General features: G+C 42.6%; 1 protein-coding gene across 2 annotated transcripts in view; it reads right to left on the bottom strand.

The window, feature by feature from the left end:
• ttc28 (tetratricopeptide repeat domain 28) overlaps positions 1 to 20670 on the bottom strand; it is a 723607-nt gene that overhangs the window by 287203 nt on the left and 415734 nt on the right. For both annotated transcript variants that reach the window (XM_080208201.1, XM_080208202.1), the window contains 2 exons: positions 8733 to 8880; positions 3820 to 4092 (listed from right to left, as the gene is read on the bottom strand). In XM_080208201.1, coding sequence (XP_080064327.1) covers positions 3820 to 4092; positions 8733 to 8880 — 421 coding nt within the window. The remainder of the gene's footprint in view (positions 1 to 3819; positions 4093 to 8732; positions 8881 to 20670) is intronic.

Below are 20670 nucleotides of genomic sequence, written 5' to 3'. Positions count from 1 at the left end.
CTAGATAGCCAATCCCGTACGTGATTTAATAGAAAATCCTGGGGTGTTATGCTATCCACCACCTCCCCACTACCTGCTGTATGTAGCTCCAAAACTTGGTAATGTTCATTATACTCAAAAAAAAGACAACTCAAACTATATTCTGCAAATGGCAGTTCACAAGTTGCTGACATATAGTGGAGAGGGGGATATTCTGGGAGCTTTACAGGGCTTCTTTGTTCGGCTTCTTCATTTAAATAATAATGTGCCCTATGCACCCCAGACGTTCTCATAGAATCATACGGTGCAGAAAGAGGCCCTTCGGTCTATCAAGTCTGCACTGACCACAATCCCACCTAGGCCCTATCCCCATATCCCTACATAGTTTACCCGCTAATCCCTCTAACCTACACATCTCAGGACACTAAGGGGCAATTTTTTTTAGCATAGCCAATCAACCTAACCCGCACATCTTTGGACTGTGGGAGGAAACCAGAGCACCCAGAGGAAACCCACGCAGACACTAGGAGAATGTGCAAACTCCACACAGACAGTGACCCAAGCCAGGAATCAAACCCAGGTCCCTGGAGCTGTGAAACAGCAGTGCTAACCACTGCGCGACCGTGCCACCCTTGAGTGATTAATTCTTCTACCACCTTCCACTGGAAAAAAGATACAGAAGTCTGAGATCGCGTACCAGCTTCATCCCTGCTGCCACCAGACTTTGAATGGACCTACCTCATATTAAGTTAATCTTTCTCTACATCTTAGCTATTGTCAGAGTGTAACCGGTGATAACATTGCAACTGTTGCAATGTGACCAATGGTAACAAGCTGTAAGGTTCAGCTGACCCAGTAAACCATATAAACAATGACAGAATGATGTGATGATCAGCTGACTCAGTATAAATTTGAACATGTTGGGAATTGTGGGGAGCTTGGAATGGCCCAGGGTGAGGCCCCAAGTTTGGAGTGAAGAAGTTTCTTTATTAAACCTTTTCTTTGATTGAGAAGTTGGAGTAAGTTTTTTTTGTCTTTATTTGAAGAGTTCTGGATAAACAGTTATGAGTGTAGCACTACATTCTGCACCCTCTCCATTCCTTCTCCCCTCTGTACTCTATGAACTGTACATTTTGTCTGTATAGTGCGCACGAAGGAATACATTTCACTGTATACATGTGACAATAATAAATCAAATCAAGTTAAATCAAAATGAGAGCTTGGCAGTTCTGGAAAGCAGCAGGAACTCAAACCACAGGGTCCAGAGATAAGGAGAGACAGAGCCCAGAGGCAAAATATTGCCAGAGATATTTCAAAGCTATAAATAGGAGAAACAAATAAAATCATTCACTCGCAAATATTGCGGTTTTTTTCTTCTTAAGTTACAAGCTTTGTGTTCAACAGTGAGTTCACCAGTCAAATGGATTTTCAAAAACATATTTGTAGTGCTTTAATTCTTGCCTCTTTTTTCTTTTATTGGCAAATGTTGCTGACTGCTCAAGCCTGATTCACTGTTTTCATTAGGTCCATAATAGTTCCTCACTGGTAGCTCCAGATTTTGACCTATTTGGTTTATTGATTTGATTTATATTGTTGCTATTTTACTAATGCAAAATTTAGACCAGGCAAGTGCATGTGTGACACAATCATCTTTTCTGTTACACAATATTAAATAGTGATGTGCAAAATATACCCTAAACAGTAGATTTTTGTAGAATATGGAGATGGTTAGATATTGGCTACCTAGAAGTGAATTACAGACTGGAATTGAATTGAGGAGTTCAGACAATTTATATTCATAAGTTCCCTGATAACTAACTACCTGTGACAACATTCCAAATGGGTTCTTGAGGATTTCCCTACACAGCACCGCTGGTGAAATTGGAAATATTTCAAATGTGGTGGTGACAATTTCACTGATAGAGGAAATCTTCACAAATGCATCTCTACTATGGCCAGACAAAATCTTAATAATAGGCTCCAGGCAGTGAGTTACAGACTATAATCAAATCAAAGGAGTCTATCTATAGAACAACAGCACTGAGGAGCTCCACATGGCGGCAACATGGTTAGCACTGCTGCCTCACAGTGCCAGGGACCCAGGTTCAATTCCAGCCTCGGATCACTGTGTGGAGTTTGCATTTTCTCCCCAGGTCAGCGTGGATTTCATCAGCTTGCTCCAGCTTCCTCCCACAGTCAAAAGAAGTGCAGATTAAGTGGATTGGCCATGCTAGACCCCTAAGTGTCCAAAGACAATAGTAGATTAGGTGAATTGGCCATGCTAAATTTTGGATAAAATAAGTTTGGATTGGGGAGAGTGGATTTTAGTAACATAAGACAGGATTTGGCCAAGGTAGACTGGGAACAGCTACTAATGGGAAAATCTACAGAAGAGCAATGGGAGGGAGCATTCAAAAAGGAAATGGGGAGGGTGCAAGCCTAGCATGTTCCCCCTGCGGCGATCGAGTCATAGAGGTTTACAGCATGAAAACAGGCCCTTCAGCCCAAATTGTACATGTTGCCCTTTCTTTTTTAAAACCCCTTAGCTAATCCCATTTGGTCCATATCCCTCTATACCCATCGTACTCATGTAACTATCTAAATGCTTTTTAAAAGACAAAATTGTACCCACCTATATTACTACATCTGGCAGCTTGTTCCAGACACTCACCACCCTCTGTGTGAAAAAATTGCCCCTCTGGACATTTTTATATCTCTCCTCTCTCACCTTAAACCTATGCCCTCTAGTTTTATACTCCCCTACCTTTGGGAAAAGATATTGACTATCTAGCTGATCTGTGCCCCTCATTATGTTAAAGATCACTACAAGATCACCCCTCAACCTCCTACGCTCCAGAGAAAAATGTCCCAGTCTATTCAGCCTCGCCTTATAACTCAATCCATCAAGTCCTGGTAGCACCCTAGTAAACCTTTTCTGCACTCTTTCTATTTTAATAATATCCTTTCTACAATAGGGTGACCAGAATTGCACACAATATTCCAAATGTGGCCTTACCAATGTCTTGAACAACTTCAACAAGACATTCCAACTAATGTATTCAATGTTCTGACTGATGAAACCAAGCATGCTGATTGCTTCCTTCACCACTCTGTCCACCTGTGACTCCACTTTCAAACAGCTATGAACATGTACCCCTAGATCTCTTTGTTCTATAGCTCTCCCCAATGCCCTACCATTAACTGAGTAAGTCCTGCCCTGGTTCAATCTCCCAAAATGCGTTACCTCACATTTGTCTAAAGTAAACTCCATCTGCCATTCTGCCAGTGACAGGTAAGATTAACAAGCTCAGAGAACCACGGATGACCAAAGATATTCAGGATACAATGAAAAGGAGAAGAAAATTGGTCTCAGGTTTTAATATTGCTGGAAGGTAAAGTCAAAGAAATTGAGTCTGTTCCTCTACCACCTTTATCACAATTTAATTAAGCGGGCTGCGGTACTGTTGCATCTCTTGTGTTACATTACAACTGCTCTGAGACACGACAGGAAGCACCTGCTAACAAAAAAGCCTCTCATCTGCCCAAAAATCCCCAAACCTAACAAGTGTAAATTGATGATCTAATCACCAAACCTACAATTTACAGTACATATCGGCAGCTCTACATCTGCAGGCTAAACATGTTCCCCTTTCCTTGTTAATTTGAACTCGATCTTCACCAAATAATACTTTTGTACCTTTCGACATTAATGTAATTAATCACAACTTAAAACTTCGGAATGACTGGATTGGTAATGTGAAATTAACTTTGAAGTCTCACAGCATTCGAACCTTTTAGACTTTGCAATCAATTTATTAGACAGACAATTGCAGTGTTTACCTAAAGTCTTGGCCACATCGAAGTCCTGCTGCATATAGCCAATACTCTTCTCTGTATTCCCTAAGGCCCAGTAAGCACTGCTCAGGGCAGAGAACACTGAGCCACGAAGCTTCAAGCTGCATGTTCCAATTTTCAGGGCAGCCTCCAGAACGACGACAGACGCACCGTGGTGCGCGGCTGTCAGCAGCTCCTGGCCAATGACAGATACGACCACAAAAGGGCTTTTGTCCAACTTCATTTTCTGTAGCTTCTGATAGGTGGGTTCCAGGGACTCTGCAAGCAAATCAGACATTACAATCAATAGGTTTTAGTGAAATAATGCAAAAACCGCAGGTCATTGAATTACACCAGGATTAGAAGTGCGGCCACAGTGGTTAGCAACCGCTACTTCAATTTGGTCACTCATTTCAAGCTCCGTTCATGATGGTGGAAATGGCAGCACAGTGGTTAACACTGCTGCCTCACAGCGCCAGGGACATGGGTTCAATTCGGGCCTCGGGTCACTATGTGTGTGGAGTCTGCACGTTCTCCCCATCTCTGCATGGGTTTCCTTCGAATACTCTGAACGCTCCCACAGTCCAAAGATGTGTAAATTCAGCAGATTAGCTACTCTAAATGTGCAGGGTTACTGGGATAGGGCAGGAGGGGTGGTGGGCCCAGATTAATTTGCTCTTTCAGAGACCAAAAGAGAAAATGATGGAAAATCTCAGCAGTTCTGGCAGTAAGGAGAGAAAAGAGCTGACGTTTCGAGTCCAGATGACCCTTTGTCAAAGCTATAAGGCATAGAAAGTGGGAGATATTTATACTCCAGGGGGAGGGAATGAAAGATGAGTCATAGCCGCAAAAACAAAAGGAAAGGCTCAGAGGTACTAATGGCAGTCCATAGAGAAAATAGAAAGTGTGAATGACCAAATGATAGGGAAGCTGAAATCAGAGGGTAAGCTGTGACCGATGATGAAGATGTGCTCTTTCAGAGAGTTGGTGCAGACTTGATGGACCAAATAGCCTCCTTCTGCACTGTAGTATTCTTGACAGTATTCTGGGCCCAGATTGGCAGAAATAATCACTGGAAATCTCCAACTTTATCCACAGCAGGGATTCTCTGGTGCAACTGCAGTGAAGTATATTTAGCTGGTATTACTAATACATGGTAACCGACCATATCAAGAATGTTACACAGTGGTCCTCATCATGCAGTGAAATATTTAAACACAAATTGTTTTTAACAATCTGTGCTCTGGAGCCAAAAGGAGCCGGGAGAAACCCGATTGCAACAATTCAGATACAGAGCTGCCAAAAAGATAGGCAGATTTTACAGATGCACCACAGAAAGCATTCTTTCTGGTTGTATCACAGCTTGGTGTGGCTCCTACTCTGCCCAAGACCACAAGGAACTACAAAGGGTCGTGAATGAAGCCCAGTCCATCACACAAACCAGCCTGCCATCGTCCCATTCTGTCTACACTTCCCGCTGCCTTGGCAAAGCATCCAGCATAATTAAAGACCCCAGGCACCCCACACATTCTCTCTTCCACCTTCTTCCATCGAGGAAAAAATATAAAAATACGTACAACCGACTCAAGATCAGCTTCTTCCCTGCTGCTATCAGACTTCTGAATGGACCTGCCTCGCAGTAAATTAATCTTTCTCTGTACCCTGGCTGTGACCGTAACACTACGTTCTGCACTCTCTCCTTTCCTACTCAATGAATGGTATGCTTTGTCTGTATAGCGCACAAAAAACAATACTTTTCACTGTATACTAATACACGGGGCAATAATAAATCAAAAAGACATGGATTTGGGCACTACGTCCAAGGCCAATATATCCTTTCGCAAATAAGGGAACCAAAATTCAAGGACGTTGGGGAGGGAAGAAAGGTTGGCGATTAGCTGATTGTTCATAACAATAAAAGGGGTTGTGGGCTTTGATGGGGAGTAGGATAAAGGCAGCAGTTTGGTACCCGAATGGTCAATACCTGTGGGCAGAGAGCCATTTATATCAGCATGCATAGGAGCCAAGAAGGAAAGTCGGATGGTAAGCAGCTCAATGGATGAAAAGGTGGTTCTCGTGGACAAATTGAGTGATACATACTAGGGAGAGACAGAAGTGATACCACAGAGTGAACGAAACAGGATCAGAACTAGGAAAGAGTCAGGGGAGCTGTCTGGCTTGGTGAGCAAGGGGAGGCAGTAGAAATGATTGTCTCAATCCTAGTAGCAAACATGTTTATGAGCTTCTCACATTTATTGTTACAGATGGAGGAAGAGAGTGCAGGGAAGAGGTTGAAAAAGACAATGTAAATGTCTTTACAGCTAAAGTAAATGTTGGACCCTTAGAAGACGAGAAGGGGGATTTAATAATGGGAAACGAGGAAATGGCGGAGGCCTTAAACAAGTTTTTTGTGTCGGTCTTCATGGTAGAGGACACAAATAGCTTACCGAGCATTAACGGTCATGGGACTGTAGGGGTGAGGTCCTTAAAACGATTATTATCACTAAAGAGGTAGTGCTTGGTAGACCAATGGGATTAAAGGTAGACGAGTCCCCGGGCCCGGATGGAATGCATCCCAGGGTACTGAAAGAAATGGCAGCATTAATAGCAGATGCCTTAGTAGTAATTTATCAAAATTCGCTGGACTCTGGGGAAGTGCCGGCTGATTGGAAAACAGCTAATGTTGCGCCGCTGTTTAAAAAAGGAAGTAGACAAAAGGCAGGTAACTACAGGCCAGTTAGCTTAACGTCCGTAGTTGGGAAAATGCTGGAATCCATCATTAAAGAAGAAATAGCAGGACACCTGGAAAAGAATGGTTCGATCAAGCAGCATAGATTCATGAAGGGAAAGTCGTGTTTGACAGATTTACTGGATTTTTATGAAGATGTAATGAGTATGGTTTACAGAGGGGAACCAGTGGATGTGGTGTTTTTAGATTTCCAGAAGGCGTTCAATAAGGTGCCTCACAAAAGTCGCTGCAGAAGATTAAGGTACACGGAATTGGGGGTAAAGTGTTAGCGTGGATTGAGGATTGGCTATCTAACAGGAAGCAGAGAGTTGGAATAAATGGGTGCTTTTCCGGTTGGCAGTTGGTGACAAGTGGCGTGCCGCAGGGATTGGTGCTGGGGCCTCAACTGTTTACCATTTACATAGATGATCTGGAGGAAGGGACTGAGTGTAGAGTAACAAAGTTTGCTGATGACACAAAGATGAGTGGGAAAGCAAATTGTGTGGAGGATGCAGAAAGTCTGCAGAGACATTTGGATAGGCTGAGTGAGTGGATGAGGATCTGGCAGATGGAGTATAACGTTGGCAAGTCTGAGGTTATTCACTTTGGAAGGAATTATAGTAAAATGGACTATTACTTAAATGGTGAAAAATTACAACATGCTACTGTGCAGAGGGACCTGGGGGTCCTTGTGCATGAATCGCAAAAACTCAGTCTGCAGGTGCAGCAGGTGATCAAGAAGGCAAATGGGATGCTGGCCTTTATAGCGAGGGGGATGGAATATAAAAGCAGGGAGGTCTTGCTGCAATTGTACAAGGTACTGGTGAGGCCGCAACTGGAGTACTGTATGCAATTCTGGTCCCCTTATTTGCGAAAGGATATATTGGCCTTGGAGGGAGTACACAGAATGTTCACCAGGCTGATAAAGGAGATGAGGGGGTTAGCTTATGAGGAGAGATTGAGAAGATTGGGCCTGTACTCGTTGGAGTTTAGAAGGCTGAGGGGTGATCTTATAGAGACATATAAGATAATGAAGGGGCTAGCTAGGAGAGAGGTAGAGAGATTCTTTCCACTTAGAAAGTGAATAAGAACTAGAGGACACAGCCTCAAAATAAGAAGGAGTCAGTTTAGAACAGAGTTGAGGAGGAACTTCTTCTCTCAGAGGGTAGTGAATCTCTGGAATTTTCTGCCTATTGGAGCAGTAGAGGCTACCTCGTTAAATATGTTTAAGTCACAGGTAGATAGATTTCTGATCAATAAGGGAATTGAGGGTTATGGGGAGCAGGTGGGTAAGTGGAACTGAACCACTTTCAGATCAGCCATGATCTTATTGAATGGCGGGGCAGGCTCGAAAGGCTAGATGGCCGACTCCTGCTCCTATTTCTTATGTTCTTACATTTTTATGTTCTTATGTGTGGTAGGGCAAAGAAAATGGGGCCTTATTTTTGTACCAGGGGAAGAATCTGAAGAAGTGCACAGTTCTGATAGAGGAGCTCGAAAAGAAAGTATCATTGCTTATTGGCAATCGGTTGGTACATTGTAAGACCCATTTGAATAGCGTTAGAAGTTGAATAAATGCTGCTGTGTATGTAACATATTCCAGTTCTCCAGTCAAGCATTGTCAGAAAATTAAATTTCTCTCACTGCAGACATGATTATAAATTAAGGTGTACATGAATGGTTCACCATGCAAACAGGGCATTTATTGATGGCTCACCAATAGTGGTCTTCTTCTGCAGTGTCAGATTCTATGTCTCTTCTTCACAGGAATCGGCTTCGTGAACCTTCACTGAACAGGATAACTAAACTAGGTATATACCCATGATTTGGCAAAGAATGTGTGTGTGTGTGCGTGTCGATTAGCACATAGGTATATATCCAGGCTTCAGCATAAGGTGGTTCACTGCGGTAAAGTGTGTTTTAGCAACACAAGCTGCAATCTGTTACTGATTTTAGTTGGAGTTGCACCCATTTACTCAGAGAAGTTAATAAACAAACCGCACTCCAATTTGAAGACGGCACTCGCAGGAGAACAAGAAAGACGTACAGAGAGTGGAACAGAAATTCCCATTGAAGATTCTAAGTCAATGTGCGAGAGGATTTGACTGCACCAGGATAGGCTCGTGCAATCCTCCACGTGTCCGATTGGTGATCCAATAATTATTTTCCACAGTATCTTGCGTGACCTTACCTCGCAGTGGAGACTTCATGGCAGCTTCCACCATCCCGACCAGCAGCTGCAAGCTTTTCGGATCTTGGGCCAGCCCGGATGCAAATGCAGCCAGCGCGTCTGCATGGCGGCCGAGATACTGGAGAGCAACACCCTGTCGGAAGTATGCCTGCAAAGGAGGACAGAGACAGCGTTGAGTGACAGCTGTGTGGTTCCTGAGGCTCCATCTATAAAACCACTCACAGTGAGATGAAAGCATCATTTATTCACCAAGAGAAAAACAGATCTTTCTCCTTTGCGCAAACAACCGCTCCCCGCCTCCCCCCAACAGCACATTTAATTATTTTGCCCACCATTTTGTCTGAGTGTGTGGGCAGGATTTGCCACATCTGCTGTGGTGTGTTCCATGGCAGCACAGACGGCATATCAATGGGCAGTGGCAGGATCCTCTACCCCGCCACTGTCAAAGGGGTTTCTCATTGAAAGCATCCCTCCACTCCCTGCACCCCAACCACCAGAAAAGCCACAGTGGGGGTTCGCCGTTGCGGGGACTGGAAGGTCCTGCTGGTGAAAACTGCTGGAAAATTCTGGCCACTGAGTTTGTTGTTTTTTATAATCTTTGCCTAAATCATGTACTATTTCTGGACTGTTACAGTCTTATCGAACTGGCAAATGAAAGGCAAAAACACACTCACTGGCATTCACAGAATCATTATTCATTGAACCCTGGGATGGGATGGGGCAACTTCTATTAAATAAAGTTTAAAGTTAAAGTTTATTTTATTAATCACAGGCAAGCTTACATTGACATCGCAATGAAGTTACTGTGATAATCCCCTAGTCACCACATTGCGGCGCCTGTTTGGGTACACTGAGGGAGAATTTAGCATGGCCAATGCACCCAATCAGCACGTCTTTCGGATGATAGGAGGAAACCGGAGCACATGGAGGAAACCCATGCAGACGTGGGAAGAACATGCAGACTCTGCATAGGCAAACCGGGAATCGAACCCGAGTGCCGGGCACTGAGAGGCAGATGTGCTAACTACTGTGCCAGGGCTGGATTTAGCAGAAATGACACCTCATTTGGGAAAGCCCACTGAATTAAATGCTACTCAGGCACTTAACAGAGTGTTGGCAGAGCCTCCTCGGGATCAAGGATCCTCCTGGTGGTGGACGTCCCGCCCACCGATAGCTGTTCACTAATCAGAGGGTAACAGTTGTATTGAACAGCAGTGCCACCATGGAATTAGTGGTTGCTGCTGGTACTACAACCACTGAGGCTAGTATCAACACTGGATCCCAAGTTACGGGTGAGTGATGGCGGGAGGGGGAGTAATGGGAACGGTGGTTAGCAACAAGGACAATGGATGGCTCTAAGCGGACCTGTCCTTCCTGATGCCGCGTCCGTCGATCAGACACTTGCTGCCTTTGCATGAGCGACACCCAAGCAGCCCAGAAAGAGGCTATTTGGTATACTGAGTCCAGTAATCTGAAGTAACTAAAGTGCTCAGACCAAAGATGATGAATTAGAAAAGTTCCTGCTACCAAGTCCAGGCTGACTACTCCTTATATTTGGGAGATGATCACTGACATCATGTAATACTGAACTATCAAGCATTTACCTCACTCCGTATGTTGGGATTATGTTGTCTGTGCTCATATCTTTTTCTTTTTATGAATGTCAGAATGGCTTGCTCCCATTCAGATGACATTAAGTCCTAATCCAGATCTAGCTTGGAGATCTGTCTGCGTGGAGTTTGCATGTTCTTGCTTTGTCTGCACGGGTTTCCTCCCACAGTTCAAAAGATGTGCTGGTTAGATGCATTGGCCATGCTAAATTCTCCCTCAGTGTGCCTGAACAGGTGCCAGAGTGTGACAACTAGGGGATTTTCACAGTAACTTCATTGCAGTGTTAATGTAAGCCTACTTGTGACCAATAAATAAATAAAACTCTAAAAACTTAAGCTGTACTGCTAAGTGGTGATTTAATTATTTTGTTCAAACAAGTGTGGGGGTCTTGTCAATGTTCTGACCAACATTTCTCTTTATTAGAATCCCTACAGTACAGACGGAGGCCCTTTGGCCCATTGAGTCTGTAGCGACCACAATCCCACCCAGGCCCTATTCCCGTAACCCTCATTTATCCTGCTAATCCTCCTTACACGAGGGTCAATTTAGCACGGCCAATCAATCTAACCTGCACGTCTTTGGAGTGTGGGAGGAAACTGGAGCACCCAGAGGAAACCCACACAGACAGTGACCTGAGACCAGAATTGAACCGGGTATATGGCGTTGTGGGGCAGCAGTGCTAACCACTGTGCCACCATGCCACCCCAACTAACAAGAGCAAAAACAAAATAACTCATTATCGACCTCACTGTTATTTGTGGTCCTCCGGTGTGCAAAATGTACATTAGGTTTACTGGCGTTAAATCTTTGCACATCAATGAAATAAGTTATACACGAGAAGCTTTGAGGCATTTTGAATAGAGCTGACAAGAGGCTATGTAAATCTAAAGTAAATCTTTCTTTGTTCTCCAGTTTTCAAATAGAACTGCTCTTCTTGTCAAGTTCTGAAAAATATTACCAACATTTTTCTCAAGGCTTTTCTGAAGGCTCTGAAAGACACACATACCACACACAAAACTGCCCGTCATGCTATGTCACGTGTGCTCTGCGCAAAGGCAGGTCCTTTCTGCTGATGTATCATCTGGAGTCTGTATGTTCCCAGAAAACACAAAAGGACTGCCAAAGGTTGTGTCGCCTTCTTGAAGGTCCAACTCTATAATTCTACTCAGACTCATCTTATACTCTGACCTGATACAAGAGATAGTTACATCTCATCTGAGGGGCAGTCCTCCAACGGAGCAGCGCTCCCTCAGTACTGCACAGAAGTGTCAACGGAGAGAATGGATTTCTTTTTCTGCCAAGGAGGTTGGATGAGCTGAATCAGCATTTACCTTTATGGTTCGGAGAGCAAACAAAGGAGACCCTTTGACAAACTCGTCAAAACCGTTACCACAGAATATTCTGACTTTCTCAATAAAGACATTGTCAAAAGACTGCAAGGAACTACAAAATGTCATGAATGTCCATCACACAAACCAGCCTCCCATCCATTAACTCTGTCTACACTTCCCGCTGCCTTGGCAAAGCAGCCAACATAATTAAGAACCCCACACATCCTGGACATTCTCTCTTCCACCTTCATCCATTGGGAAAAAGATACAAAAGTCTGAGATCACGTCAAACCGACTTTAGGACAGCTTCTTCCTTGCTGCCATCAGACTTTTGAATGGACGTACCTCATACGAAGTTGATCTTTCTCTACACCCTAACAATGACCACATTCTGTACCCTCTCCTTTCTTTCTATATATACGGTATGCTTTGTCTGCAGAGTGCACAAGAAACAATACTTTTCACTGTATACTAATAATTGACAATAATAAATCAAGTCAAATGAAAATCAAATCATCAAGCTGGACTGTTTGCAGGTTTGTAAATTTATCAGTCACAAACAGGCTTGTAAATAGCATAGTGACCATGTTGCTCAGGAGAAACACTCATCTCTGGGTCACAATCCAGGAACTGGAAAACATTATCAAGGCTGACTTTTCAGTGCGGTGCTGAGGAAGTGCTGCACCATTGCCTTTCAGGCAAGCAATTAAACTGAGGTCTAAGGTGGATGTAAGATCCTGAGACACAAGTCAAAGAAAAATAGTGGAGTTCTCCTAATGTCCTGGCTAAATGTATCCCTGCAACCAACATCTAAAGCAAGTGATCTGATTTATTTTGTTCATTATTTTTTGTGAGAGCATGCTGTGTGCAAATTGGCTGTTGCTTTTCCTATATGGTATCAGTGACAACACTTTAAAAGTACTTGCGTGGTTGCAAAGCACTTTGGAGCATCCTGAGATACCATAAAAAATACAAGTCTTTCTTTTCCTTCTTTATAAGTAACAGTGATGGGGAAAACTGGAAAAAGAAGTAACTCCTGTGATACTATTTCATTATTGTTTCAAACAGGTTATTTGGATGCAGAATATCATCTGAGCTGGGGGTTGGTTTAGCTCAGTTGGCTGGATCGTTCGATCACGATGCAAAGCGACGCCAACAGCATGGGTTCAATTCCCACACCAGCTGAGGAGTGGTGATCCTCAGGTTAAATCACCACCAGCCAGCTCTCCCCTGGGGGAGAGCAGCCTCTGGTCATCGGTGCACTTTGACAACTTTACCTATTATCTGTGCATCACATCAGGAATACAACTAGAGCAGAAATGTCAGTGTAATATAGTGATAATTGCTGGCCCTTGTAACACTGTCACGCAATATAATCTGAGCAATGCAACTGAAAACTAAACATTCAAAGCAAATAGCAAGCTGCAATTGAACCGAAACAAAAGTAACTCTGACCAGTGAAAATCAGAGGATAAGCATACCATTTCAATCAACTTTAATCATTCCATTAGCTTTAGTACAACATTGTTGTTCCCTTGTTGATGTTCACAGTCTGCATTCTCCGCTTAACACACATTCCTCTAAAATATACATCATTACTTCTCTTATGATATATTAAACTGTTCCATAAATTATTTATAAAAAAATTAATTAATGTAAATATGTAGTTAAAAAGGACACATCTTTTGTGTCAATCTTCTGAACATCAGTTATTACGTTATCACAGATCAGCAAATATCCGAAGTTTTTACAAACTCAGTATAAGCAGAAATCATTCATGAAATAGGCAAGGCTCACATTGTGGGACACGACAAAGGCTTAAAGCACTGAGATAGAAGATAAGCCAAAATCAAGACGGAATCTTATTATAGACCATAAGACTTAGAAACAAAATTAGGCCTCTCGGCCCATTACATCTGCTCCACCATTCAATCATCACAGATATTTTTCTCATCCCCATTCTCCTGCCTGTTCTCCATAACCCCTGATCCCCTTATTAATCAAGAACCTATTTATCTCTGTCTTAAAGACACTCAATGACCTGGCCTCCACAATCTTCTGCGGCAAAGAGTTACACAGATTCACCACTCTCTGGCTGAAGAATTTCTCCTCATCTCTGTTTTAAAGTATCATCCCTTTAGCCTGAGGTTGTGCCCTCTGGTTCTAGCTTGTCCTACTAGTGGAAACATCCTCTCCCCATCCACTCAATCCAGGCCTCACAGTAGCCTGTAAGTTTCAATAAGATCCCTCCTCATCCTTCTAAACTCCAACGAGTCCAGACCATTCCTCATGCGACAAGATCTTCATTCCAGGGATCATTCTTGTGAACCTCCTCTGGACCCTTTCCAAGGTCAGCACATCCTTCTTTAGATACGGGGCCCAAAACTGCTCACAATATACTGTGCCCCCTCCCCCCTCCAGTGCCACACTGGAATGTCAGCATTAAGTCTCTGGGGTAGAACTTGAACAGAAAACCTACTGACTCAGAAGCATAAATGCTACCCTTTAGACAAAACCAACTGGAGAGGTAATGTGGAGAACAGAGAGATAAAGGTCAGGATTTTCCATCTGTTCATGCTGGTGGGATTCTCTGGTCCTGTTGCAGCAAACAGAGATTTTGCTGAACGCCAAATTCTCTGTCCTCGCTCGCAGCGGCAGCAAGGCGTGAATGACAAGAAAACTCCCCCCAAGGAGAGCAAGATTAGGAACAGAAGGGAGGGGACGGGAAGGCTAGTGAGAGTGAAGACAAACTGGAGGAAGAGAAACAGTCAGGAGGAAGCGGAGTGGGAGAGAAAGAGGAATAGAAAGATGGAAGGAGAAAGAGAGAGAGGGAAGCTACAAAGGTAAGCAACATTTGTAAAACAGATCTGACTAGCAGAAAGGGTGAGCAGGACTTTGAAACACTGAAGCCACATTTCACTAGTCGGTTGATAGGCTGTGCAGTGGTGCACAGAAATAGGTTTAGCTTTGTACCAATTTAACATTCTCAGTCACACAGCAATGAGCAGCTCCACTCTCCATCACAGGGAAAGAAAGAGGAAATAGAATCTGAGTAGAAGGCACTCCAGGCTGTTTGCCCTATTTTATTTGTACCAACTTCAAAGATGCATTGGCAGATACCGAGGGCCATGTTATTTATATGTCCTGTACATGGTATAAAGAGTGGACTGAAGAGGGAACAGGGGGAAAAAATAATCATTTCATGGTAATTCTGAAAAGTACTGTGGAATACTAAATGATGCTGTCTCACGTTGTTAATTTATTGGAAAGAAAAGGATATACATTTAACAGGAACAGGTTATTTCAATGCCTTTAATGATGCAACAGTATTAGATAGAGGCTGCGATCTTACCCACTGCAGCCAAGTCACACATTTTGGCGACAAGCCAAATTTCCGCTGCAGTGGGATGGGAAAATCCCGCCGACGTGAACGGTTGGAAAATCCCAGCCAGAGTACTGTACAGAGAAGAAGCATGATTAAACCATTACAGCGTCATGCACACCGCTTTAACCAATTCAATCCTTAGTTAATACAACTTAAATTATTCACTCATGCTCATTATACTGAGTACTGTTGAAATTAAACATTGTAGTTATGATTTTTTTAAAACCACTTTACTTCACTATCTGTGGAGATAAATATTCGCATAAGCTTTCAGGCAATTAAGAGATTAAGACAGATTTGTGGCAATATTTTCAAATTGCATAACTGACTTGTAAGATGCTGTTATTGATAACACAAATTTTGGAGCAATTGTATTAAGATATACACATCAGCAATATTGGTTGGGTCAATCATTTTGTTCCTACTACAAACATTAAACTAATTGATCTATAATTTCCAGACTCATGTTTGACTTGTATTTTTAATACTGCGAGTAGCATGTATTAAATTTCTGGTTAGGTGCAGTTTCTGTGCTTAGTAAGAAATGTTAGCCTGACCATTAATTATTTCAGCTTTCCATGCCCCACTGAATACTGTAATTGTATGCAACATGCTGACAAGAATACTGTCACATCTTTGTCAAAGCCTTAAACAACCTAAGCAGATGTAAAGAGACCTCTTGGGTGTTGTGGTAACATGGCCCCTTTAAAGGGAGACACTTTGCGGGCCATGTGGTCAGGCCGGAGCCTGTGGAATGGAAGTGCAGGAAGCCAGGCCAATCGGGAGTAAGGGCGTGCTTCCTGGTGACGGGGAGGAGTTCAGTTGGAGCCAGGGAGGAGGAGAGAGCAGACCTGTGCGATGTTTCTGTCAAATCCTGAGGGGGGAGTTTTCCTTTCCCACAATACACGGGAATCATAGCGGGTGAGGGAGGGGCAGACCACACATTGGTCTGTTGACCTCGGGCGGGACTTTCTGGCCTTGGGACGAGCGCAGCTGAAAAATCCTGCTCTTGAAATGTAAATACTCGTCATAGTTTAATAAACCCTTTTTGTTGCTGGAGTCACATTGAGTTGCCTCCAGTTATTACAGAAGTCATACTGACCTTCCTTAAATGTGGAGTCAGCTGTTAATTACTGATCAATGCCACATTGAATTGAGCAGGGAATACAGGCAGTGGATGGTGTTGGTGGACTATCGCTCACTTTCACGTCCCATCTGTTTAATTTTGTTAGAATTGTTGTGGGGTGTTGGTTTCATCTCAGTAGGTTTGCTGAAGTCTTTGTAATTTTTTATCAGGTTATCTGTAAGCCTTTATTAACTATGAGAACCATTTATAAAAAGTAAGAAGTCTCACAACACCAGATTAAAGTCCAATAGGTTTATTTGGAAACATGAGTTTTCGTCAATGAGTGTTTCCAAATAGGTCTCCACGTGGTTCTGTCTAAAAGCAAAATGGCCCCTCATTCTGCACATGCGCTCTTTGACATCACTGTGTGACTGCTACTGTATTCAGTCCAACATTAATCCTATTGGTATCAGACCTTTATACTACACCACCCCCAGTCCCATTTCTCTTTCAGGAATACTTTCCTTGAAGAAGCACTGCGCTTCTGACGTGATTTCTATTTTTCTCTTTCCAACTATACATTTCTACCTTGCTTCAGTTCTGTAGAAGGATCATTCAGATCTGAAATGTTAACTCTGTTTCTCTGTCCACAGGTGCTGCCAGACCTGCTGAGTTTATCCAGCATCTGGTGTTAGACTAGTTTGTTTCATGTTATTACTACATTCTCAGTATTACTGGGTTATCACAACTACTATATTATCACAACTACTATATTATCACAACTACTATATTATCACAACTACTATATTATCACAACCCATTTCCTCCCTTCAATTCAAAGGCTCCAGATTCCTGAAGGCTTTGAAGGGGATGGACTCTGTCGCTGCAGATTTGGAGGTCGTTCTGGGATCTCAGGATGTTTCCATCCTTTTCTTCCATTCCATTGTTCAGCTGTTCAGTGGTTGTTACCTTAACCCAATTAGACCAAAAGATCATAAGACATAGGAGCAGAATTAGGCCTCTCAGCCCATCACATCTGCCCCACCATTCAATCATGGCTGATATTTTTCTCATCCTCATTGTCCTGCCTTTTCCTCATAACCCCCCATCCCCTTATTAATCAAGAACATATCTATCTTTGTCTTAAAGACACTTAACGACCTGGCCTCCACACCTTTCTGCAGCAAAGCGTTCCGCAGATTCACCACTCTCTGGTTGAAGAAATTCCTCCTCATCTCTGTTTTAAAGGATCGTCCCTTTAGCCTGAGGCTGTGTCCTCTGGTTCTAGTTTTTCTCACAAGTGGAAATATCCTCTCCCTGTCCACTCTATCCAGGCCTCTCAGTAACTTGTGCGGTGGATGAATTCTGTGCTGGTCTCCTTGGCGCTTCTTTCACTTCCTCCATTGCCGTACATGTCATTGTGATAGAAGTTTACGTTTAAAACATGGTACCCGCGTTCTCACTTGTTTCACCACCTTACCCATGTTTTTGAGTACGTTCTTCTTTTCCGCTTGTTGTTTGAGCTCATGACTGTTTTCCTTCAGCTCGCCAATTGCTCTGGTGAGTGAAACTTCCTTTATTTCAGTCTTATCTGTGGAACCCAGTCTGACAGATTCCCCTGGACATTCGGTTCTTTCCAATGTTTCTAGCCTGGTCACTGCTGTTTAGACTCTTCAAATTCATTCGTTAGACCCTTAACGCATTTCTTAGAATTCTCCTTAATTGCTTTCAAAATCTGCTTCAATGCTCTTCGATACTCCACATCTCATCCATCATGCTGTTGGGATTGGATCGGAGTTCAGTTTCGGTTTTCAATTCTGCATTCAAACAACTGTTCCGATTCATCAGCAATTCCTTCTGTTGCTGGCATTGTTTCTGATGTTTGATGCTCATCGGGTATTAACTGAACATTTTACCTTTGTTGAATGTACTTTAATAAGTTCCTTATTTAAGCTTCCAAGTATCTTACTATCTCTGAGCGACAGTCCAGTGTTCTCATCCAATCTCATTTTCCCTTAACGAACTCAAGCTTTTGTGCGTGGGAGTTGATTCTCCAATGACTAGTTTTTCTTTAGCAGAATATAATTTCTCTGCACTATTCCTCAAGCTTATTCTGTAATTTTACCTGTGCCAATTGTTTTTGAGAGACTTCGCACTCTTTCATGAGAAGTTCTACATTTGCTCGTTATTCTAGGTTCTTGATTTTCATTGCTTCATACATTCATATAGTTGTAGTTATGTTTTTCCAGTTATCTTCCAAATGTCCAACCATTTTCTTCAGCGCTGCAGTCTTTCTAGCACCACTTGACCTGGCCCCACCACACCACCCAACCCCACCCCACCCCCCCGCCCCCCACACCCCCCTCCCAGAATATAGAACATTCTTGTGTCTTCTCTGCCAAATGTTTCTTCAGTTCTTTCAGAGTGTCAGTAAATACATTTTGTTTCACTTAATAATTTTCCAGCAGAACAAACTTTGACCTGAGAGAGCTTTGTAGCATGTAAAGGTCATTCCACTTTCTTTGTGCCGCATATTTCTTTTGTCTTTAGTTTTCTTGCAGTCTCGTCAACATTGTTCTGCTGTTCCTCCATTCTGCTGTTCAATGTAGTTTTTACTCCTTCGTTCTGCCAAAAGATTATGTACTGTTTCTGAATTTGATCTTGAAGGATAATCAGCTGTTCTCTCAACTACTGATTTTCTTGTTCAGTTCCTGTCTTCTCACCCTGCACTTCAGTGTATTGCTTTGCCTCTGCTGATAGCTCCAATGCAGCATTATTCAAAGTAGCATTCAACTTTTTTAACTTCCAGATGCATGTATTGGTTCTTCAAAGAGTCTTTCAAGTAACAAGTAGTCTCCATACTTAGATCTGCACTGGCTCTGTCCAACACCAGGATGACCCCTAGGTGTCAGTCATATGTTTTCCTACATCACTGTGTGGCTAGTGGTGTACCCAGTCCCACATTAACCCTATATGTGCCAGATCTGGAGACAATAATAGATTGGTCATTAAAGTAAACATTACAGGTAAAAAGCCTTTGTGTCATCAATTAAATTCTTCCTTTATCATTTGCAATGGAGACTTAAATTTGTTTTGTTCACAATGGTGTTAAATACAAGATTAAAAAAAGGCACGCTGACTGGCCATCATCACAACAGTATTCAGAGTATGGTAGTGATTATCATACAAATAATATGTAGCTATTTCTATTAGTGTCAGAACTGCCAAAATTACAGCAGTCATTTTGAATAACAGAGGAAATTAAGGACTTTCCTGTTTGTGTCGACTATTGTGGTTTGAACATTTCACTGTTGCCCAAGTTAATGTGACCTGTTGCATGATGGGGTTATTTTGCTGCTGTGAGCATCTGGACTGAGAGACTAATAATCCTGGCATTGTCTCTAATTGTCTCGAGTTTTTATTAACTGTTTCAACCATGAGTGATTGCAAATCGCAACGGGCCCAACTGAACTTATTCGACTCAGTTGGATGTGGATCAGATTCCAGAGGGAAAATTTGGAACCTTCTCCTCCACAATAAATGTGATTGCCAATACAAGTGAATCACGTGTTCTCTTGTACTAACCATTACTTAGCACTGTCACTACACGCAATCGAAGTTCAATGGGCCAGGGTCAGATCTGTACCACTGATCATTGCTGTGGTTTATTTCTCAATTCAACAAAGAGGAATCTGTGCAATTAACACTCCTGTCAGTTCATGCATTCCGCATAGAGCAACCTACATTTGACGTAATAGCTTCAATTTTCTTTCCATCCTTTATAATGTTTAATTCTCCGCCTGGATGGAATTTGTGCCCTTGTGCCAATAAAAGATGCAGTCTACTTCCAATTATTGCATGCGACATACACTGAGTAAGTTTCACTTGGCATCAGTTCCATCCCATATCATTTTATACTGCCTAATCATCAAATGAATTACATTAGCAAACCCCTGTTACTTTTCCCTCATGGTGCTTTTGATCTTTGGAGCTAGTTATAGTGTGTGCGAGGTGTTACGCCACATCCCCACTCTCCCGCCAGCTATATTGACACTGGCAGATTAAACTATCTGACACGGCACCATTGATATTTTCCAGAAACTGTGCAGTCCTATCAAGGGAAGTTATGACACATGGAGGCAAACATATATGTATAGAAGGCGCACCAAACCTAAGGGTAAAGGTGCATAAAGAAACCCAGGTGCAAAGATCTTTCCCTCACCGAATACTATAGATATTAAACTTCAAAACATACCAATGCTGAAACCTACTTACTATAAACACTGGAGTACTTGACAGCAAAGCGCCCAGAGACTCATTAAATATACTGAAGACTCAGCCACTCTTGCTGCGGAGACTACCATATCCAGTCTATTTTTAGTTCCACCAGAACAGTCATTCTTTTCTTCTTTCATTCCATCAAATGCTGGCCCTCACAAACTCACAAGATCTTGAAATATGAAAATCCACTTATCTCCGACCAAAGCATTTGAATACAACCAAACCTATCTTCACACTCATTAATGACATTTTTGAGAACAGTCT

The sequence above is a fragment of the Carcharhinus amblyrhynchos genome, chromosome 20 (assembly GCF_965287045.1).
Source record: "Carcharhinus amblyrhynchos chromosome 20, sCarAmb.v2.hapA, whole genome shotgun sequence".
NCBI lineage: Eukaryota > Metazoa > Chordata > Chondrichthyes > Carcharhiniformes > Carcharhinidae > Carcharhinus > Carcharhinus amblyrhynchos.
The sequence above is the reverse complement of the archived record's forward strand: the minus strand, read 5'-3'. Positions and strand labels throughout refer to the sequence as shown.